Source organism: Primulina huaijiensis, chromosome 17 (assembly GCF_012295235.1).
Source record: "Primulina huaijiensis isolate GDHJ02 chromosome 17, ASM1229523v2, whole genome shotgun sequence".
Classification (NCBI taxonomy): domain Eukaryota; kingdom Viridiplantae; phylum Streptophyta; class Magnoliopsida; order Lamiales; family Gesneriaceae; genus Primulina; species Primulina huaijiensis.
In genome coordinates this window covers 1,096,574-1,119,792 of record NC_133322.1, presented here as the reverse complement: position 1 = coordinate 1,119,792, position 23,219 = coordinate 1,096,574, and the positions used below count along the sequence as shown (strand labels likewise).

General features: G+C 36.7%; 1 protein-coding gene across 3 annotated transcripts; it reads right to left on the bottom strand.

Moving 5' to 3' along the window:
* Window positions 1-47: 47 nt before the first annotated feature.
* On the bottom strand, window positions 48-22,586 carry LOC140963170 (uncharacterized). 3 transcript variants are annotated; one of them, XM_073422435.1, is made up of 35 exons: window positions 22,422-22,586; window positions 20,982-21,647; window positions 20,150-20,881; window positions 19,634-20,017; window positions 18,937-19,515; window positions 18,435-18,839; window positions 17,901-18,314; window positions 17,405-17,788; window positions 16,705-17,286; window positions 16,203-16,607; window positions 15,669-16,082; window positions 15,166-15,558; window positions 14,484-15,047; window positions 13,841-14,374; window positions 12,854-13,462; window positions 12,347-12,772; window positions 11,399-11,995; window positions 10,846-11,328; window positions 9,837-10,442; window positions 9,279-9,725; window positions 8,699-9,133; window positions 8,333-8,596; window positions 7,812-8,243; window positions 7,284-7,670; window positions 6,821-6,955; window positions 6,252-6,677; window positions 5,880-6,146; window positions 5,301-5,732; window positions 4,808-5,176; window positions 4,307-4,723; window positions 3,746-4,177; window positions 3,224-3,622; window positions 2,677-3,081; window positions 2,087-2,248; window positions 48-2,008 (listed from the first exon to the last, which is right to left on the bottom strand). In XM_073422435.1, the coding sequence occupies exons 1-35, from the start codon at window positions 22,461-22,463 to the stop codon at window positions 191-193; spliced, it is 16,446 nt and encodes a 5,481-aa protein (XP_073278536.1). In that variant the 5' UTR covers window positions 22,464-22,586; the 3' UTR covers window positions 48-190. The 3 variants fall into 3 exon arrangements, with proteins under 3 accessions (XP_073278536.1, XP_073278537.1, XP_073278539.1); XM_073422436.1 differs by having other exon boundaries at window positions 4,307-4,726; window positions 10,846-11,298; XM_073422438.1 differs by having other exon boundaries at window positions 4,307-4,726; window positions 10,846-11,295.
* Between the last annotated feature and the right edge of the window lie 633 nt (window positions 22,587-23,219).

Below are 23,219 nucleotides of genomic sequence, written 5' to 3'. Positions count from 1 at the left end.
TATAGTAAAAGATACATCTCTGCTCTGCTCTGCACTACACTAAGTAGTAAGAACAAACTATAATGCTTCGTATCGTACAGGAATTTGCTACTACAGAAACTTGTACACCATGCCAAACCCTTTTCACAAGCAAGCACAAATGTTAAAAAAATCGAAGCAAACTCTAGTTATTATCTAGTGTACAGGCTATTTAAATTCTGTCACTATATTTTGGGGATGCTGACTTCGGATGAGGAGATCTACAAGTAATTGCTTTCTTTACCTTGGAAATTGAATGCTTAACCTTTGATCCTACGCCAGATAATATGTTGTGAGATTTCTTGTAAGCGACTTTTACATCTTTGTCTGCTGCACCCACCATGACCGGAGCGTCAGAGCTCAATTCTGATATTTGATTCTCGCCTGATTCCTCTTCACTATCTTTTTCTTTGTCTGTTTTCACCTCGACGTGTTCCACCGCTGATTTTTCTGCCAGCAGCTCTTCTTCTTTGGTAGTTGGCTCTTTTTTATCAATTGAATGATCTACAACTTTCAAGACTTCTTTCATGGGCTCCTGAAGAAGTCCTGACAGTGAAGGCTTATCCATCTCTGTCGATTCTGACATCTCCATTAGTTTAGCTGTTTCCTCGTTTCCATGTTTTTCTCCTTTCTCAGGTTCCGACGTCTTCGGTTTTTCTCCTTCAGTCTGTGAACTTTCTGAAGAGTCTCCATGCTGCAGTACTGGAATTTTGTTGCTGCCAAGTGAACTATCGAAGTTGGCATTATCGATCTCATCTGCTCTGAGAACTGTAAGTTTATCTGTGGTAGATGCAGGGCCTCCTTCGATCTCTTTTAGTCTAGCTTCATCCAAGCCATATTGCTTTGGAGTTTCTTCATCAGTGGCTCTTAGCACTGCATCAGTAGTGGAACCCTGAAGGATGTTGACTGGTGTGACCTTATCTAATGCCACAGTGCGGGAATTTTCTTTCAAGACATTAAAGTTGTGTTCTTTTATTTCATCTTCTTCAGTATTAATTCCCTTTTCTTCTGGGGCAGCCTCGGCGGCCTTACCTTTTCCTGGTTTCTGTTTTTCTTGCACGACAATTTGAGTTTCTTGACCCACAGCTCTTTGCCCCGCATCACTAGTGAAACTGCAAAGTATATCTGATGGTGCAACCTTATCTGTAACCATGGTGCTGGATTTTATTTTCAAGTCATCAGAATCATAAAATTTTATTTCACCCTGTTCACTCTTTATTCCTTTTTCTTCTGGGACAGCGTCAACAGTCTTTCCTGGTTGTTCTTGTATTTCTTGCATGACAAATTTTGACACCGGGTCCTGTTGAATTGCAGATGCTTCCTTTTCTCGTGCTATAACTTCGGTCACTATGTTCTCGTTCAAATTTGCCTCGAGAAAATTCCCCTCATTAGATATTGCAACAGAGCCTTCATCTAATTCTTTCGTATCATCACCAATTTGAAGATTATCTCTACCTCGTTCCTGTGCCATTTCCCACTCAGAATCCTTGACATGAGATAAAGGGGGAGAAGGAGACTCGTGGATTTTGGTGTGTTGGCCTTGATATTCTCGACCTTCAGGTGCTAATGAAGTTTCTGTTTCCTTCTCTGTGCTATCTTCACTTTCAGTTTCCTCTGGTCCACATTGTACTCCTGTTATTGGTAAAGCACTGGAAGCAGCTCCAGTTTCAGTAATGACTGTTTCTGCTTTTATGTCTTTGTCTATCTTTTCAGCATCTTCATTGCCTATAGGCGTGGTGGATTCTGTGCTTCCATTAGAGTTTCCATCTTCAAGAAACTCATTTTTGGCTGTGGAATTTTCGTTGCCTTTTGGAATGTCCTTGGCACCATCATGTCGGGTGATTTCAGAAGTATCCTTGTCATGAGAGGAAAAATCAATCTCCTTTTCCTCAATAGAAGTTTTATTGGTTTCATCATCAGTTAATTTGATCCAGATATCATCTTTGTCTGCTTCCTCGTCAATTTTCGTTTTTGATAGTATCTCCATTTCCTGTGGAATAGATGTGCTTTGAATGGTTATTATCAGCAAATTATTTTATTATGGGGTGTGTGAGTATAACATCTATACCTCTTCCTTTGCTTGTACTTTGTCTGAGGAACAGATTTCATCATTTTCATCAGCATTAAATATGTTCACTGTTTCTTCATCCTTTATCATTACACTGTTTATGTCATCAACTCCAATTCTGTTGGCTTCATCCTCTTGAAACGCTAAAACAGAGCTGCTAACCTGTATATGAGATCAAATCGGTGATTATTAATAAACGAGAAATTAGAGTTTTCTAAGAGAAATTATTTCCGTTTCTGAAACTGATTTTGCAATCACGTTGGCTAGCCATTTTTATGTATGGTTCAAATTAGGGAAAATGTGTTGATAGGTAAGGAAGGAGGAAAAAATTTGTGAATGTTACTAATAAACTAGGTTAAAGAAATACTGTTTGTCGTTTCATAAGGAATCTCAAGTCTGAACAAGCAGTCTCTTGACAAAGCTTGTTAAATAAAAATGTGCGTGTGTGTGTGTGTGTGTGTGTGTGTGTGTGTGTGTGTGTGTCTTTGGGGGTAGGGGGGGGTGGGGTTTGGAGATATTGCACTTTGAAACAGCTAGAGGTCTTCATTTCAATGAAATAAATAAAGTTAATTGTAAAATGTTACCCATACCTCAGGTGTTTCCTCCCATGTTTTAGCTGTATCGGCAAGTTTTTCCTCCACTTGGTCGACCACGATTTTTGGAGTTGTAGTTAGGATTTGTTCCTCTACAGAACTTGTTGGGTCTCTGTCTTGACATGAAACAGATGCTTTGATGGGCTCAGATGCCACATGCAAGGAATCCGTAGATGCATCTTTGTGTGCTTCTTCCTTTAACAAGGTGTCTTCTGTTTGTTGCGCACTTTCAAATGTATCAACTTTTTTAAGGTCTTCACCCTCAATTGTGTCCTCGTGAACAATTTTTGACTCTTCGTTGTCAGCCAACATCGATATTTCCTCATCTTCAATTTCTAATCCATCGTGTGGGGTAATTGAATCCAGTACTTTGTTCTCATTTGAATCCAGCGTTGTCAAATTCTGACGCAATGACAAAATGTTCATGAACTCTTGTATGTAAAAGGTAAACATTATTGTTAAGTTAAAAACTTTTCCATAATTGTTCTAGAAAGCGCAACTGAGTTCGTGATACTGAAAGTTCAATTTCTACTAAAATGCTTACCAATGCCTCAAGAGTTATCTCCCTTGTGCCAGCTGAATTAATTTTGTCATCTGTTTGGTCTACTGCGATTTCTTGTGGATCTGAATTTAGGTTTGAACTTTTTTCGTCTGTCTTTTGACTTGAAACAGATGCTTTAATATCCTCAGAAACCACTTGCAAGGACTCGACAGACTCGTACGCCGGTGATCCTTCATTTAACAGCGCACTCTCCATAATTTTCCCATTTTCTTCTTCAATCATGTCCTCGTGACTGGTTGTTGATTCATTGTTGGCCTCCACCGTTGAGGTTTTTTCCAAATATGGTTCTTTCTCCAAATTTTCTTCATGTTTAGTTTTTGATTCATCTATTTGGATTAACAAATCCTTCTCAACGTTCTCATTCGAAAATGGCAAATTCTTCTGCAAGAAGAAACATTCATAATATTTTTGATTAAATGGAATAAAATTGTGAAAAATTATTTCAGACCTTGCTAATATTATTGCAGACTCTGTAGGTTTGCGATGATGAAGTTAAATGCTTACCTCTGTAATTTTCTCCTTTGAGTCAGCTGTATCAATAACATTGCCCTCCGATTGGTTACCCAAGATGTCTTGTGGATTTGCAGCTAGGATTTGCTCCTCGAGAGCACTTGCTTCTGTGTCTTGATATAAAACATATGCTTTAATGTCCTTATAAACTGTAGACTCTTCCACTTGTGCTTCTTCCTTTAACTTGTTAATTTCTGAGCATTTCTTACTTTCAAACTCGTCTACATTTTCAAGGGCTTCATCCTCTATTAAATCCTTGTGGATGTTTTCCGTTTCTTCATTGTTGGCATTCATCATTGAAGTTCCTAACGATGAAGGCATTTCACTTTCCTTTTCCAAAGGTTCCTCGAGTTTCATTTGTGATCCATCCACTTGGATCGATGGATTATCACCATTGTTATCATCTGGCACAACTGGTGTGAAATCCTGTCGCAAGAATGAATTGTGCATCAAACTCTTCCTAAGTTAATTATATTCTTTCAAAACTTTTCTATTCATGTTCCAGATAAAATTAGGTTCTGTAATAATTAATTTAAGTCACAAAAGAATTCTTACCGGTGCCTCGAGAGCTTTGTCAAGTACCTTCTCCACTTCTTGACCTTCCACATTTTCTATTGGATTTACTTTTAGGCTTTGCTCCTCTGTAGAAATTGTTGGTTCAATATCTTCACATGAAACAAACGCTTCAATATTCTCCAGATTTGATGAGTTTGGATTTTCCGTGGGTACTTCTGTAATTTCTGCATGTTTCTCACATTCAGACTTATTACCTTTTGCTTGATCTTCTTCCTCAATTTTGTCATCCAGAAAAAGTGTTGGCTCTTCATTCCTTGTATTCAGTATTGAATTTTCCGACACAGAAGTCTTTTCACTTTCCTTTTCCGAATGTTCCTCGTGCTTCATTTGTGATCCATCCTCTAGAATAAATGAATCCTCTTCAATGTTCTTATCTGACACAATTGTTTTTGACTCCTGCTTCAGAATGAAATATACATCAACTCCTAGTTTAAAAAAATAAATTCTTAAGCTAATTTCAGCAATGTATAAAATTCTTACCAGTGCTTCTGGAACTACGTCAAGTATTTCATCCTTTGTGAGATTTTCTTGTGGATTTTCTGTTAGGCTTCGCTCCTCTACAGGACTTGGTCTTTCTAAGTTTTCACTAGGAACTGGTACTTCAATAATCTCAGGTCCTTCTTCTGGGAAATCGGTAAGCTGTTCCACCTTCTCATGTCTTTTTACACCTTCTTTCTCAGTTTTGCTATGGCAAATAAATGATGACTCTTCATTGCTTGTGTTCAGAATCCACAATGATGGTTTCTCACTTTCATTTTCCAAAAGTTCTTCGTGTTTAATTTGCGATTCATCGTCTTCTAGCAATAAATTCTTTTTAGTGTTTTCGTCTGAGGCCAGTGTTGTGAAATTCTGCAACAATTATGAAATACACATCAATTAATATTTCCAAGGAAATTTCATACTTTTAGATCTGTGCCTATCTTACTCCAGCATAGATAAACTATGATACTAAAGTGACTACTAGTATTCTCACTTGTAGTTCAGGAGTTGTATCAATAATGTTTTCCTCCATTTGATCTCCCATGACTTCTTGTGGATTTAATTGTAGGCTTCGATCCTCCGTGGAACTTGTTGTTTCTGTGTCCAGACATGAAACAAATTCTTTAATTTCCTCGATATCTTCTTTCAAGGGGTTGTTAGGTATTTGCCCTCGTTCTTCCTTTGTTAAAGGAAATTCTATGTGTTTCTCACATTCTAACTCAACTTTTTCAGGATCCTCATCCTCAATTTTGTCATCATTAATAGTAGTTGAATCTTCATTGCTAGTATTCAGTAATGAAGTGTTTGACAAAGACAGTGTTTTGCTTTCTTTCTCCAAAAGCTCCTCATGTTTTGTTTGTGATTTATCGACTTGGTTAGATGATTTTTCTTCAGTTTTCTCATCCAAAACAATTTTTTTGGACTCCTGCAGCAATAATGAAATATTCATCAACCCTCTTCAATTAAATAAAAAATTACATAAGTTACTCGTTTTCTGATCTTAGCTATTCTTATTCCACCGTGCATGCATAAACTAAGTATGCGATAGTGAAGTCACAAATTAAATTCTTACCGGTGCCTCACGAGCTGCGTCAAGTATTTTACCATCTACATGTTTTTCGCATTCAAATATATCGACTTCTCTTTTGTCTTCATCCTCAATTTTGTTCTCGTGGATGACTGTTGAATCTTCACTGGTGGTGTTCAGTATGAAAGCTGCGGATAAAGACGGTGTTTCACCCTCCTTTTCCGAAATTTCCCCGTGCACCATTGGTGATCCATCCTCTTGGATCATTGAATCCTTTTCAACATTTTCATTTGAAACAACTTTTATGAAATTCTGCAACAAAATTAAATATGCATCAACTCTGTTTAATCAAAGAGAAAATATTCTAGAGGTAATATCATTCTCTCGATGTTAATTATTCTTATGATATGAAGTTACCTGTGGCTCATGAGCTATATCAAGAATTTTCTCCTCTTGTTGTTCGCTCAAAATTTCTTGCGGATTTTCTTTTAAGCTTTGTTTTTCTTCAAAACTAGTTGTTTCTGAATCTTCACCTGAAACAAGTGCTTTGACATCCTCAAGGTCTTCTTTGGAGGATTCATTGACCTTTGTCACCTGTGTTTCTACCTCTGTTGAAGTTATTACTTCATGTTTTTCACACTCAAAGTCATGAATTTTTTTTCGGTATTCATCCTCAGTTATGTCCTCGTAAATTGTTTTTGACTCTTTGTTGCTGGTATCCACCATAAGCAAAGATGGTGTTTCACTTTCCTTTTCCAACTTTTCGTGTTTCATTTGTATTTCATCAACTTGCACTAATGAATTTTCTTCAGCGTTTTCATGTGAAATAGCTGATTTTAAATCCTGCAACAAAATAAAATATACATTAGCCATTTTTTATAAAAGAACAAAGATCCCTGGGCTAATTTTTCGTTCATTTTCTTACTTCAACATGCATAAAAAAATCTGTGATAATGACATTACCTAATTACTAACAAACTTATTACCTGATCCTTAGGAGCTGTATCAAGTACATTCTCCTGTGTTTGATCACTCACGATTTCATGTTTCACTTCGGATTCATCAACTTGGATCAATAAATTCTCTCCAGCATGCTCATGCGAAACAGTTTGTTTAAAGTCCTGCAGAAACAACAAGTACAAATCAACTATTTTTTATTAAAGAATAAAAGATTCTCGAGTTAATTTCATTCTTTCAGAACTCTCCATATCTAATTCCAACATTGGAAACTTTGTGGTAACGTAATTGCAAAACACTCATCAGCTCCATTTAATTGAAGGAAAAAATGCCTAGTAAATTTCATTGAAGTAAAAAGTTAGTCTTTGATAACTTTGTCACTCTTATTCCAACATGCATAATGTAAGTTTTTGGTTGTTAAGTTAATAATAAAGTTCTTGCTGGTGCCTCTGTAACTATATCAAGTATTTTACCCTTTGATTGGTTACCTACATTTTCTTGTGGAATTGCTGTTAGGTTTCTCTCCCCTGTGGAACTTGTTTCCATGTCTTCAGATAAATCAAATGCCTTGATTTCCTCGAGATCTTTTCTCAACGACGACTCATTAAGCTTTTCCACAGGTGCTTCTTCCTTTATCAAACTAATTTCTGCATGTTTTCCAGATTCGAATTTATCAACTCTGTTTAAGATTTCATCCTCAATTTTGTCCTGGTGAAGAATTGTTGACTCATTAAAGTTGGAGTTTCGCAATGAAGTTTCTGACAAAGGTGATGCTTCACTTTCCTTTTCCACAAGTTCCTCATGTTTGATTTGCAACTCATCCACTAGCATCGGTGAAATCTCTCCACCATTCTCATCTGGAACAAATTTAGTGAACTCCTGTAACAAGTATGAAGCGTGGCTAAAATTTTTAGATTAAGAAAAAAAATTCTTAATTAAATTTCGTTTCTTCAGATTAAGTTAGTCATATTAGTTGATAAGTTTGTGATTACAAAGTTAGAATACAAATAGAATTCTAACCTGTGTCGTTCCAATTTTATCAAGTATTTTCTTCTCTGACTTATCACCTATGATTTCTGGTGAAATTTCTGTTAAACCTCGCTCCTCGGCGGAACTCGTTTCTGCGCCTTCACATGATACAAATGCTTTTACTTCCTCTATATCTCTTCTCGAGGAATCTTGAGGCCCTTCCACTAGTGCTTGATCATTTATTATAGCAATTTTTGTTTGCTTCTCGTCTTCTAACTTATCAACTTTGTTCAAGTGTTTGTTCTCAATATTTTCCACGTCAACGGTCATTGGTTCATCGTTGCTGGAATACAGAAAAGAAGTTTCTGGCGTGGATAGCATTTCACATTCCTTTTCAGAAAGTTCCTCATGTTTCATTTGTGATCCATCTGGATGGATTGATGAATATTTCTCAGCGTGCTCACCTGAAACAGTTGTGGAATCCTGCAGTAGAATGAAATTTGCATCAACTCTTTTTAATTAAAGAAAAATAACTTTTAAGTCAACTTTAAGTTTAGTAATAAAATTCTGACCGGTATCTCTTGAGCTTTATCGAGTATCTTATCCTCCGACAGATCACCCACACTTTCTTGTGAAATAGCTGTCAAGTCTCGCTCCTCTATGGAACTTGTTGTTTCTGTGCCTTCATGTGATACAAATGCTTTAATTTCCTCAAGATCTTTCTTCTCGGGCTCTTGGAGCTTTTTCACCGATTCTTCTTCCTTTATGAAACCAATTTCTGTGTGTTTCTCATTTTTGAACATGGCATCATTGTCCAAGTGTTCATCCTCAATTTCCTGCCATAAGAATGAAATATGCATTAGTTTTTTATATAAAGAAAACATATTGTCTACGCAAACTGACTCTTTCAAACACAAATCTTACTAATAAAATCTTACCCTTACCTCAGGATCTTTGTCAACTATATTCTCATCCATGTGATCGCCGACAATTTCTCGTATATTTTCATTTGGGCTTTGCACCTCTATCAAACTTCTTTCGATAGTGTTTGCACCTGAAACAATGTCTTTGATATCCTCAAGATCTTCTTTTGATGACTCTTGTAGCTTTTCCGCTGGTGCTTCGTTTAACGAAGTAATTTCTTCATGTTTGTCACATTCAAACTTGTCAACTTTTTCTAGTTTTTCATCCTCAGTTTTATCCTGGTGAATAACTTCAGGCACTTCATCATTGATCTCCATTGTCAAAGTTTCTGAGAAAGGCGGTGCTTTGCTTTCTTTTTCAAGAAGTTCCTCCTGCTTTTGTTCTGATCCATCCTCCGGAATCCCTGAATTCTCCTTAATGTTCTCACTGGAAAGTATTGTTGCAAAATTCTGCACCAAAATAATATATTCAGAAACATTTATAATCTTATAGAAATTTTATAATTTATTTCTACATGAATCAAGCTTGTATCATCCCAGAATATGCATGCCAAACTTTGTTATGATGAAGTTAAGATAATGGTATAGTGCTCACCTGTGCCTCAGGAATTTCCTTATCTGAATCAGCTGTATCTAGTCTTTCGACCTCAGTCCGTTCGTGAATGATTTCATTTTCATTTAGGAATTGCTCCTCTTGAGAAGTTGTTTCTGTTTCGTGATATGAATCTGATGCTATAATATCTTCAGCAGCTACTTGCAACGACTTGACAGATGTCTCCATCTGCGCTTCTTCCTTCTGCAAATTAATTTCTGTGTCTCTGTCACTTTCAAGCAATTCTACTTTTCTTAGATCTTTGTGCTCAATATTGTCCTCGTGAATACTTGTTAACTCGTCATCATCGGCATGCTTTGTCAAAGCTTCAATCACAGAGGGTATTTCGATCTCCTCCTCCAAATATTCCTCATGTTGTATTTGTGAGATCTCTGCTTGAATTAATGAATTATCCTCAATTTTCTCATTTGACACAGTTTTTGCGACACTCTGCAGGAAGATTGTAATTTCGATAAACTTAGAGCTTTTAAAATAATATAATTTTCTATTATATTTCAACTTAGCTACTGACAGTGAAGTTCAGTTTATGAATATTATCACCTGTACTTCAAGAATCTCCTTATCCTTCTCAATTGCATCCATTGTTTTTTCCTCTGTTTTGTCATCCAGGAATTCTCGTGGAACTCTACTTGTCAGAGTCTCTTTCAAGGAATCAATAGGCTTCTCAATTTGTGCTTCTTCCAGAAGTGCACCACTCTCAGGATTTTTCTCATTATCTTTTTGGTCAGTGTCTTCAGTTTTGACCTCATATTTAATCGCGGACTTGTCAACATCGGCATTCCCCTCAAAAGCTTCTACCACGCCCGTTTTTTCTGCACCTTCATCTGAAACATAAGTTTTAATATTTTCAGTGTCTGCATGTGGAAACTCAACAAGCTTCACCATTATCTCCTCTTCTTTCAACAATGTACTTTCCGTATCCTTTTTATCTACAAACATTTCAGTTCCAGTCTGTTCTTCGCCCTCAACTTTATCCTCATGTTTATTTGTTGGCTCATCACCAGAAGCATCCATTGTCCATGCTTCTATGACAGACGGTTTTCCGCTTTCTTTTCCCAAATTCTCTTTGTTTTTCATTTGTGAGTCATTCTCTCCAGGCGCCGAGTTTGCTTCGATGTCGTCATTTGCTACAATTGTTGAAACATCCTGCAGAAAGAATAAAAATCCTCATAGTCTATTGATTTTCACAAAAGAATCCCATAGCTAGTTTTTTTAAGGACATAAATATCCATTTTCAATATATTTCCAGTCATTTATGCTATTAATATCTTAGTTTATGGTTTTTTTTATCATGGCCTCTAGAATATACTTCTTCATGGCAACTATATCACATGTTTTGAATTCTGCACACTTTTCTTATTCACCAAACAATTTCTTTTAAATTTTCAGTCAGGATTTATTTTTGAGCTTTTGATACTTTTACTTCTGTATCTTTAAAATAACTTTTTTCATACGATTTCCAAATAGAAAACAGTTTCAAATCTTTTAATATCAACATTTGGAGAAATTTCGTATATAATGCTCTTTTGGACAATAATGGAATTCTTGCCTGTGCCTCAGGAGTTTCTGTCTTTTTGTCAGCTGTGTCAAGTGTTTCGACCTCTATCTGTTCACACACAATTTCTTCGTCGTTCAAGATTTGCTCCTCTTGGGAATTCATTGTTTCTGTTTCTTGACGTGAATCTGATTCTATAATATCTTCAGCAGCTATCTTTAATGACTTGACTGCCGTCTCAACCTGTGCTTCTTCCTTCTGCGAAGTAATTTTTGTATCTTCCTTAGTTTCAACCAATTCATCTTTTCTTTCATCCTCATGCTCGGTATTGTCCTCATGAACATTTATGGATTCATCATCACTTATGTTCTTTGTTGAAGCTTCAATAATAGGTGTTCTTTCACTTTCCCCTTCTGGGCATTCCTTGCATTGCATTTGTGAGCCGTCCACTTGAAGTAATGAATCATGTTCGATGTTCTCATTTGAAACAATGGTTGTGACATTCTGCTGCAAGAATACATGACTCAAGTCCTGATTCTTTAGAAGAAAAATTTATATGGTATGTTTAGACTGTGGCAATGAAGTTTGGTTATATGATGATTTTTACCTGTATCTCAAGAGTTTCCTCATCTTTTTCAGTTGCATCGATCATTTTTTCCTCTGTTTTTTCATCCAGGAAACCTCGTGGGATTGAAGTTGGAAGTGCTTCTTTCAAGGACTCAAAAGGCTTCTCCATCTCTGCTACTTCCAGATGTAAAGTACCGTCACGAATTTTCTCGTTATCACACAATTCATCTTCTTTTTGGTCTTTGTCTTCAGTTTTAATCATACATTTAACTTCAGTCCGACTGTCATCGGCAACCTCCTCAAATACTTCTACTAGGCCTGTTGTTTCCATGCCTTGATCTGAAACACATGTTTTAATATCCTCGGCATCAACTTGTGGAGACTCGAGAGGCTGTGCTGCTGTTTCCCCTTCTTTCAACAATGAACATTCTGTATCTTCAGCTCTCGTCTGTTCCTTGCCCTTATCCTCAAACTTCTTTGTTGACTCATAACTAGATGTATCCATCAGTGATGCCTCTATGGAAGGTGGATTTTCGCTTTCCTTTCCCAAATTATCTTCATTTTTCATTTCTGAGTCATCCTCCTCAATCACTAAGTTTTCTTCATTGTCATCATTTAATACAAAGGTTGAAACATCCTGCAGCAAGAATGAAATCCACTTGCTTAGTCTACTTATTTTTGACAAAAATTCCATGACTATTTTTTGTCATGACATAAACATCTATATTTCCAGTAATTTATGCTGTTAAGTGAGTCTCTGTTTCAGTATGGCCTATACCTCTAGAGTTTCCTTCATGGCAACCACATCACATGTTTTACACTCCGGCACACTCTGTTTTTTGCTCACAATTTCTTGTGGATTTTATTCGATTCAAGCTTGGAATACTTTTAGTTAAGATCCTTAAAATATAAAAATTATATATTTAAAATAGCAACTTGAGAAATTAAGTAAATAATGCACTTTTTAAGACAACAATATAGTTCTCACCGGTGCCTCGGGAGTTTCCTTCTTTGTATCAGCTGCATCAAGTCTTTCCACCTGTGTCTCTTCATGCACGATTTCAATTTCACTCAGGATTTGTTCCTCCTGAGAATCTGTGGTTTCCGTTGCTTGATATGAGTCTGATGCTATAATATCTTCGGCAATATGAGTCTCTATTTGTGCATCGTCCTCCTTCAAATTAATTTCTGTATATTTCTCAATTTCAGGTTCAACTTTTCTTTGATCTTCATGCTCGAAGTTATCCTCACGAGCAATTAACTCATCATAATTGGCATGCTTTGTCGAGGCTTCAATCACAGATGGTATTTCATGTTCCTTCTCCAAATACTCCTCATGTTGTATTTGTGAGCCATCCATTTGAATTAATGAGCTCTCCTCGATCTTCTCATTTGGAACAGTAGTTGTAACATTCTGTAGTAAAGAAATATATTATGTTCTAGAATTTTTCAATTTAGCTACTGACATTGAAGTTCAGTTTATGAATATTTTCACCTGTACATCCTTGTCCTTTTGACGTGCATCAACTGTTTTTTCCTCTGTGTTGTCATCCAGGAATCCCCGTGGAACCGTACTTGGCAGAGTTTCTTGCAAGGACTCAATAGACCTCTCACTTTGTGCTGCTTCGAGAAGTTCGTCACTTTCAGTATTTTTCTCATTTTCAGACAGTTCTTCTTTTTTGTCATTATCTTCAGTTTTGACCTCATTTTTAACTGCAGACTCATGATTATCGGCATACCCTCCAGATGCTTCTACCATGCCTGTTGTTTCTGCACCTTCATCTGAAACATACGTTTTAATAGCCTCATTGTCTACTTGTGGAGACTCCACAAGCCTCACCATTATCTCCTTTTCTTTTAACAGTTTACTTTCCGTATCCTTTTTATTTTCAAACAATTCAGCTCCTGTCTGTTCCTCGCCCTCAACTTTATCCTCGCACTTATTTGCTGAATCACCATCAGAAGCATCTGTCGTTGATGTTTCATTGACAGATGGTTTTTCGGTTTCTTTTCCAAAAGTCTCTTCATTTTTCATTTGTAAATCATTCTCTTCAGTCGCTGAGTTCTCTCTACTGTCATCATTTGGTACCATTGTTGAAACATCCTGCAGCAAAAAGAAAAATCCTATTAGTCTATTGATTTTATCAAAAATTTAAGGAAATAAATATCCATTTTCAATATATTCACAATCTTTTATGCTATTACAGTGTCTCAGTTGTGGTTCTTTATTATGGCCTTTACCTCTAGAATTTCCTTCATTAAATCATAGCAACCACATCACATGTTTTGCACTCGGTGCAGTCTTCTTTTTTGCCCACAATTTCTTGTAGATTTTCAGTTAGGAATTAATTTTTTAGCTTTTGATAATTTTACTCGAGCTTATCTTTAAAAGATTAAAACAACTTAACCAAAATATCCAAATATAAAATTGTTCGAAGTTTTGTTAACGAAACTTTTTTTAAGCCAATTTTGGAATTCTTACCCGTGTCTCCAAAGTTTGTGTCTTTGTGTCAGATGTGTGAAGTGTTTCGACCTCTCTCTGTTCGCAAACAGTTTCTTCTTCATTCAAGGTTCTCTCCTCTTGGGAACTCGTTGTTTCTGTTTCTTGACATAAATCTGATGCTATGATATCTTCTGCAGCTATATTTGTTGAGTTGGCTGGCGTCTCGACCTGTGCTTCTTCCTCCTGTGAGGTAATTTCTGTATCTCCAAATTCATCTTTTGTTAAATCCTCATGATCACTACTGCCCTCGTGAACATTTACAGGGTCGTCATCATTTATGTTCTTTGTCGAAGCTTCGATGATAGATGTTATTTCACTTTTCTCTTCTGAATAGTCCTTGCATTGTATTTGTGAGCCATCCACTTGAAATAATGAATCATGATTAATAGATTCAATCAAAGATGGTCTTTCATGTTCCTTCTCCGAAGATTCCTCATGTTGTATTGGTGATCCATCCATTTGAATTAATGAATGCTCTTCAATCTTCTCATTTGACACAGTTTTTGTAACATTCTGCAGGAAGAATACGACTCCATTAAATCTCAATGTCTTAAAGGAATATTTTATGTTCTAAATTTTTTAAATTTAGCAACTGACAATTTAGCAACTGACATTGCCGCACCTGTACGTCTAGAATCTCCTTGTCTGTATGAATTGCATCAACTGTTTTTTCCTCTGTTGCATCATCCAGGAAGCCCTGTGGAACTGTACTTGGCCGAGTTTCTTGCAAGGAAGCAAGAGGCGTCTCAATTTGTGCTGCTTCCAGAAGTACATTACTTTCAGGATTTTTCTCACTATCACACAATTGGTCTTCTTTTTGGTCATCATCTTCAGTTTTGACCTCATATTTAACCGCAGACTCGCCATCATTGGATAGGCTTGTTGTTTCTGCATCTTGATCTAAATCATGAGTTTTAATATCCTCAGCATCTACTTGTGGAGACTTAACATGCTTCGGTATTGTATTATCTTCTATTAATGACAAACTTTCTGCACTGTTATCATTTTCAAACAATTCAGCTCTCCTCTGGTCCGCGACCTCTTTTTTGTCCTCGTTTGTATATATTGACTCATCACCAACAGCATCTCTTATTGATTCTTCCCTCAATAAATGTTTTTCGCTTTCATCCTCTTCAATCACCAAGTTTTCTTCATTGTCGTCATTTGATTCAATGGTTGAAACATCCTGCAGAGTTTAAAAGAACTAGTCAGTCTATTGATTTTCAGAACATGAAATTCCATTCTTCGTTAGATGTCCAGTCATTTATTCTAGCAATAGCCAATACATAGATTGTCATGATCACCTGTCCGTCAAGAGTTTCCTTCTTTGTGTCAATTATATCACAAGGTTTGCTCTCTGTTTCACCAGCCACAATTTCTTGTGGATTTTCAGTTAGGGTTTGATTTTCAAGAACACTTAACGTTGTGTCGTGATCCAAAGTAGACACTTTGGTATCCTCTGCCTCATTAGCTAATTGCAAGGATTCAACAGGCTTCTCTGTCACTTCTTGCTTCAGCAACTCAATTTCTGTGTCATTATTATTTTCAAGCAAGTCTTTTCCCCTCTGGTCTTCATCCTTAATTTTCTCCCTGGTGATGGCTAACTCATTATCAGTTGTCAAAGCTTCTGTGACAAACGGCACTGCAACAATCGAGTTTTGTTCTGTTTCCTTATTTGATACATTCGTTGAAATATCCTGAGGTATTAATAAAAAAAGCAATGTTATTCCTCGTTTCACAATACGACTATTTGATATTGACTCTTATATTCATGAAGTTAAGTTTGAATTGGGGTTCTAGCAAGTACCTCTAGAGTTTTCTCTTTGGTGTCGAATGATGTTTGATCTATTTTGTCACCCCAGATTTCTTGTGGAGTTGCTGTTTGAAGTTTCTCCTTGATTGAACTTTTTGTTTCTGTGTCTTGAACTAAATCACATGCCTTGATATCATCATGAATTGCATTCAAGGACTCCAAATATTTCCCCAAGATCGGTTCTTCCACCAGAATCGTACTTTTTGTATCTTCCTTATTTTCAAACAATTCAGATTTGTTTGGTTCGTCATCCTCTTTCATGGCCTTATCTACGGGTGTTGTCTCGTCATGACTAGCACCCCTCGTTGAAGCCTCTTTGAAACATGGTTTCTCACTTTCCTTCTCCAAATGTGTTTCATGTTTTGTTAGTGAGGCATCCTCACTAGTCATTGATGCCGATTTTGAAACCTAGAATGGAACATCACTCGGTCTACATCGATTTTGAAGAAGAATTTCGGGAAACTAGTTTTTTTTCACGAAGTAGATATTAATTTTTCTATAGATAAATGTCCAGTTTAAAATTATCACCTGTTCCTTTGGAGTTTCCTTCTCTGGTTTGCACTCTGATTTGTCAACCTCAATTTCTTGTGGATTTTCAGTCGCGATTTTATTTTCGAGAGAACTTGTTTCAGTGTCGTGATCTGAAGTAGATGTTTCGATATCTCCCGCCTCAGAAGCAGCTACTGGCGAGGATTCAACAACCTTCTCAATGACTTCTTTGCTCTTCTGAATCACTGTTTCTGTCTCATTTTCAGTTTCAAACAATTCGTTTTGTGTTGATTCTTCATTCTTGATTTTTCCCTCTGGTAGAAGAGTTGATCCAGGCTTTTCATCTTCCTTTTCCAAGTTCTCATCGGTTTTCATATGTGAGTCATCCAGTTCGACACTCAAATTTTGTTCGGTTTCCTCATTTGGCACAATTGTTGAAATATTCTGCAGCAAGAATAAAGTAATCATTAGCCATACTATCAAAATATTTCAAAAATTATAGCTATTTGTTATTGAAGTGGATGTTGTGTCATTCATGTACATCTAGAATCTCTTTGTCCTTTTGAAATGCATCAACAGTTTTTTCCTCTGTTTTGTCATCCAGGAATCCCTGTGGAACTGTACTTGGCAGAGTTTCTTGCAAGGACTCAACAGGCGTCTCAATTTGTAATGCTTCCAGAAGTACATTACTTTCAGGATTTTTCTCATTATCACACAATTGGTCTTCTTTTTGGTCATCATCTTCAGTTTCGACCTCATATTTAACCGCAGACTCGCCATCATTGGAGTTCCTCTCAGATGCTGAGATTAGGCCTGTTGTTTCTGTGTCTTGATCTAAAACATGAGTTTTAATAACCTCAGCATCTACTTGTGGAGACTCGACAAGCTTCGGTATTGTATTATCTTCTTCTATCAATTGCAAACTTTCTGCGAAATTTGGATTTTCAAACAATTCAGCTCTCCTCTGGTCATCGCCCTCATTTTTGTCCTCGTATGTATATGTTGACTCATCACCAGCAGCATCTCTTGTTGATTCTTCCCTCGATAAAGGTTTTTCGCTCTCATCCTCTTCGATCACCAAGTTTTCTTCATTGTCATCATTTGATTCAATTGTTGAAACATCCTGCAAAGTTTATAAAAATCAGTCAGTCTCTCGATTTTCAGAACATGAAATTTCATTCTTCATTAGATGTGCAGTCATTTATTCTAGCAATGGCCAATGCATAGATTTTCATGATCACCTGTACATCAAGAGTTTCCTTCTTTGAGTCAACTACATCACAAGGTTTGCTCTCTGTTTCATCAGCCACTATTTCTTGTGAATTTTCAGTTAGGATTTGATTTTCAAGAGCGCTTATTTTTGTGTCGTGATCTAAGGTGGAAGCTTGGGTAGCCTCTGCCACATTAGCTAATTGCAAGGATTCAACAGGCTTCTCAGTTGCTTTTTGCTTCAGCAACTCGCTTTCTGTGTCATTATTATTTTCAAGCAAGTATTTTTCCCTCTGGTCTTCGTCCTTAATTTTCCCCTCGGTCTCATTATCAGTTGTCAAAGCTTCTGTGACAAACGGCACTTCAACAATCGAGTGTTGTTCTGTTTCCTCATTTGATACATTCGTCGAAATATCCTGAGGTATTAATAAAAAAAAGCAATGTTATTCCTCTTTTTACAATATGACTATTTGATCTTGACTCTTGTCATTCATGAAGTTAAGTTTGTACTGGGGTTCTAGCAAGTACCTCTGGAGTTTCATCTTTGGTGTCGAATGATGTTTGATCTATTTTGTCACCCCAGATTTCTTGTGGAGTTGCTGTTTGAAGTTTCTCCTTGATTGAACTTTTTGTTTCTGTGTCTTGAACTAAATCACATGCCTTAATATCATCATGAATTGCATTCAAGGACTCCAAATGTTTCCCCAAGATCGGTTCTTCCACCAGAATCGTACTTTCTGTATCTTCCTTATTTTCAAACAATTCAGATTTGCTTGGTTCGTCATCCTCTTTCATGGCCTTATCTACGGGTGTTGTCTCGTCATGACTAGCACCCCTCGTTGAAGCCTCTTTGAAACATGGTTTCTCACTTTCCTTCTCCAAATGTGTTTCATGTTTTGTTAGTGAGGCATCCTCACTAGTCATTGATGCCGATTTTGAAACCTAGAATGGAACATCACTCGGTCTACATCGATTTTGAAGAAGAATTTCGGGAAACTAGTTTTTTTTCACGAAGTAGATATTAATTTTTCTATAGATAAATGTCCAGTTTAAAATTATCACCTGTTCCTTTGGAGTTTCCTTCTCTGGTTTGCACTCTGATTTGTCAACCTCAATTTCTTGTGGATTTTCAGTCGCGATTTTATTTTCGAGAGAACTTGTTTCAGTGTCGTGATCTGAAGTAGATGTTTCGATATCTCCCGCCTCAGAAGCAGCTACTGGCGAGGATTCAACAACCTTCTCAATGACTTCTTTGCTCTTCTGAATCACTGTTTCTGTCTCATTTTCAGTTTCAAACAATTCGTTTTGTGTTGATTCTTCATTCTTGATTTTTCCCTCTGGTAGAAGAGTTGATCCAGGCTTTTCATCTTCCTTTTCCAAGTTCTCATCGGTTTTCATATGTGAGTCATCCAGTTCGACACTCAAATTTTGTTCGGTTTCCTCATTTGGCACAATTGTTGAAATATTCTGCAGCAAGAATAAAGCAATCATTAACCATACTATCAAAATATTTCAAAAATTATTGCTATTTGTTATTGAAGTGGATGTTGTGTCATTCATGTACATCTAGAAACTCTTTGTCCTTTTGAATTGCATCAACTATTTTTTCCTCTGTTTTGTCATCCAGGAATCCCTGTGGAACTGTACTTGGCAGAGTTTCTTGCAAGGACTCAATAGGCGTCTCAATTTGTGCTGCTTCCAGAAGTACATTACTTTCAGGATTTTTCTCACTATCACACAATTGGTCTTCTTTTTGGTCATCATCTTCAGTTTTGACCTCATATTTAACCGCAGACTCGCCATCATTGGAGTTCCCCTCAGATGCTGAGATTAGGCCTTTTGTTTCTGTGTATTGATCTAACACATGAGTTTTAATAGCCTCAGCATCTTCTTGTGGAGACTCGACAAGCTTCGGTATTGTCTTATCTTCTATCAATTGCAAACTTTCTGCAAAATTTGGCTTTTCAAACAATTCAGCTCTCATCTGGTCATCGCCCTCATTTTTGTCCTCGTATGTATATGTTGACTCATCACCAGCAGCATCTCTTGTTGATTCTTCCCTCGATAAAGGTTTTTCGCTCTCATCCTCTTCGATCACCAAGTTTTCTTCATTGTCATCATTTGATTCAATTGTTGAAACATCCTGCAAAGTTTATAAAAATCAGTCAGTCTCTCGATTTTCAGAACATGAAATTTCATTCTTCATTAGATGTGCAGTCATTTATTCTAGCAATGGCCAATGCATAGATTTTCATGATCACCTGTACATCAAGAGTTTCCTTCTTTGAGTCAACTACATCACAAGGTTTGCTCTCTGTTTCATCAGCCACTATATCTTGTGAATTTTCAGTTAGGATTTGATTTTCAAGAGCACTTATTTTTGTGTCGTGATCTAAGGTGGAAGCTTGGGTGGCCTCTGCCACATTAGCTAATTGCAAGGATTCAACAGGCTTCTCAGTTGCTTTTTGCTTCAGCAACTCGCTTTCTGTGTCATTATTATTTTCAAGCGAGTCTTTTTCCCTCTGGTCTTCGTCCTTAATTTTCCCCTCGGTCTCGTTATCAGTTGTCAAAGCTTCTGTGACAAATGGCACTTCAACAATTGAGTTTTGTTCAATTTTCTCATTTGATACATTTGTTGAAATATCCTGCAGCATAAATAAAATAAGCATTATCTCTATTGTTCTTCCTCTTTTTACAATATGGCTATACGTTCTTGACTCGTGTCACTCATGCTAATGATGATGAAGTTAAGTTTGTACTGGGATTCTAACAAGTACCTCTAAAGTTTCCTCTTTGGTGTCAAATGATGTTTGCTCTATTTCGTCACCCCATATTTCTTGTGGAGTTGCTGTTGGGAGTTTCTCCTTGATTGAACTTTTTGCTTCTGTGTCTTGAACTAAATCACGTGCCTTAATATCATCATGAATTGCATTCAAGGACTCCAAATGTTTCTCCAAGATCGGTTCTTCCACCAAAATCGTACGTTCTCTATCTTCCTTAGATTCGATAAAATCAGATTTGTTCGGTTCTTCATCCTCAGTCTTGGCTTTATCTACGGGCGTCGTCTCATTGTGACTAGCGTCCGTTGTAGTTTCAGTTATCACCTGTTCCTCGAGAGTTTCCTTCTCTGGTTTGCACCCAGATTTGTCAACCTCGATTTCTTGTGGATTTTCAGTCGGGATTTTATTTTCGAGAGCACTTGCTTTTGTGTTGTGATCTGAAGTAGATGCTTCCATATCCTCAGCCTCGGGAGCAGCCACTGGCGAGGACTCACCACCATTCTTATCGGCTTCTTCGCTCTTCCGAATCACTTTTTCTGTTTCATTTTTAGTTTCAAACAACTCATTTTGCGTCAATTCTTCATTCTCGATTTTTCCCTCGGGTATAAGAGTTGATTCAGGCTTTTCGTCTTCTTTTTCCAAGTTCTCGTCAGTTTTCATCTGTGAGCCAACCAGTTCGATGCTCAAGTTTTGTTCGGTTTCCGCATTTGGCACAATTGTTGAAATATTCTGCAGGAAGAATAAAGCAATCATTAACCACACTTTTAATTTTTTTTTTCAAAAATAATAGCTATTTGCTATTGAAGTGGACGTTGTGTCATTCATGTACCTCTGGAGTTTCCTTGTTCGTGTCGAATGTAGTTTGCTCGTTTCTTTCACCAGGGATGTCTTGTGAAGTTGATGATGTCATGATTTTCTCCTCGACTGAGCTTGTTGTCTCTGTATCATTAACTGCAACACATGTCTTAGTATCCTCAGGATTTACTTTCAAGGATTTCTTATGTTCTGTTTCTTTCTCCGGAATCGTGTTTTCACTATCCTCTTTATTTTCAGACAATCCGGCTTCATACACAGGTATCGACTCATCATGGCCAACTTCGCTCGATGCTGGAACTTCCAACGCTGATACCAAGCCTTTCTCCAAATCATTTGATTCTTCGGCATCCACTTTAGCTTCCCCAAGGTGCAGAGCATCAGTTGCGTGTTCTATAGCCATTTTCTCTGCATTCTCATTAACTTGGCAGGCATCTGGTGCGAGGTTGTTTTCTTCAAAATGAACCTCTGCAGCTGAGGGTGATATCAAAAACTTTTCACCCTTAATTGTTGATGCGCTGCCTTCATTACCTTTTACCGAATCTTTTACCTCAAAATCGGTTTCCAGCGTGTCTGGAGATTCGATAGGTGTATGGCTGTCTCCGATATTCCCTTCTACGGGAATCTTACTAAGGGTAATATTGATAGCTTGATCCATCTCGTTTTCGTCTTCCCTTCTCAGCTGCAATAAAAGTACATATTTTTGCTGGATGTCAAGCTTGAAAACCTTATATCAGCTACTTTGTCGTAGCATCAAATGGCATAGTGTTACGTTCTTGGGTATGGAAGTATAACAATAGAATTTTCTTGATAAAGTTTGAATAATTGATTGATCATCAATTTACAGTTCCCCTTTCTATTCACCTATCAGTATTTACTTCGGATTAAAGATTTAGGATCGATCACTTCCACCTACTAGGCATCTTGATGATGTGATTGGTTTGATTTTGCAGAAAAACTCATTAGTTCATGACTTCATGCAGAACAGGGCTGAAAATTTTACAATAAAAGTCCAGTTGACGATCAAAATGGTTTGTAACAATGTTAAGTATTCTCAAACACCTTTTTTTTCAGAGGTTAAACTGGATCCCATTTGCTTTTCTTTTTATAAAATGAGAATCTAGCTTTACGAGTAAAGCGATTTTCCGCACAAAATAACAAGCTCCAAAATTGAAGAAAAGAATATGATACACAGAAATCATGCAGTGAATCATATGCTAACTTAACGCACATCTACATCATAGCGGAACTATGTTCCAGACTGTCAAATTTTCTCTAGAATCATCACATCAACTTCAGATCAAAGCATCGTTACTATTCAGGTGGGAAAAAGTTACTGAAGAAGATCATAATCTGACTTCAAATTTAGCAGAAGAAAAAAGGCTGCTTAAAAATCAACATAAATCTCAGTTTAAAGTTCATGAAATGAAGATCAAATGTGAAAAGGATCACTTACCGTATCCAATACAGGTTCTTGAATTTGAACTCCACCAGCCATTGCAACAGAGCTTGGGATCAGCTCAAGGTGGGATTATGTAACTTCAGCAATTTAATTTTTGAGGTAAATACAGTTACATATGTATATATCATAATATAATATATTTCTTGATTAAAGTTATGAGTGGCTTGGTTGTAAACTAGTGAAATTTATATGGCAGATGGATGAAAATAATAATGTATGTGATTGAAGCATTAGGCTAAAAAGTAGGCAAAAGCTGACAAAATGCCACTTCACACATGATATTGCATCATTTTTTGAGTTGGCTAGAGACTGACGTTGTCCTGGAGTGACACTCTGAGCAGCCAACTTGCTATATATCTTATGATAATTTACACTTGTGAATTATGTAGTTGAGTTCTCCTTTCTGCAAACTGGTAGGTGTGTGAATGGACTTTCCATCGTCCAAGATGGGTTAAGTTAAAAGTATTTTTCAAGAAAAAATCTTATGCAACATTTAACATTCATAATTAACTAATTGTATTTTTTTTTTGCTTTATATAAATTTCTATCATTAACAATCTGTACAAAGATAATAGATTGAGAGATATTGACGATAGATTTATTAACTAATTCAATCGTTATATAACTTGAACCAAAAATTAGATGAAACAAGAACGAGAATTCTTATTCTACCAAACTAAGTCTTAGAATTCCAAAACTATTTTTTTTTAAGTATGTCTTATTGGTGTTTAAACAACTTTTCATTAATTAAAACAAAATCATATATGGGTGTTGAAGTTGCTTGTAAACAAG

What these genes read in the sequence shown, in the direction of transcription:
- LOC140963170 (XM_073422435.1), bottom strand. Translation starts at nt 22,463, where the DNA reads ATGGCTGGTGGAGTTCAAATTCAAGAACCTGTATTGGATACG. An exon ending in AGGAAACTCTTGAGATACAG is followed by an intron (nt 11,329 to 11,398) that starts GTAAAAATCATC and finishes TTTCTTCTAAAG; the next exon opens with AATCAGGACTTGAGTCATGT. An exon ending in AGGAGATTCTTGAAGTACAG is followed by an intron (nt 9,726 to 9,836) that starts GTGATAATATTC and finishes ATCTTCCTGCAG; the next exon opens with AGTGTCGCAAAAACTGTGTC.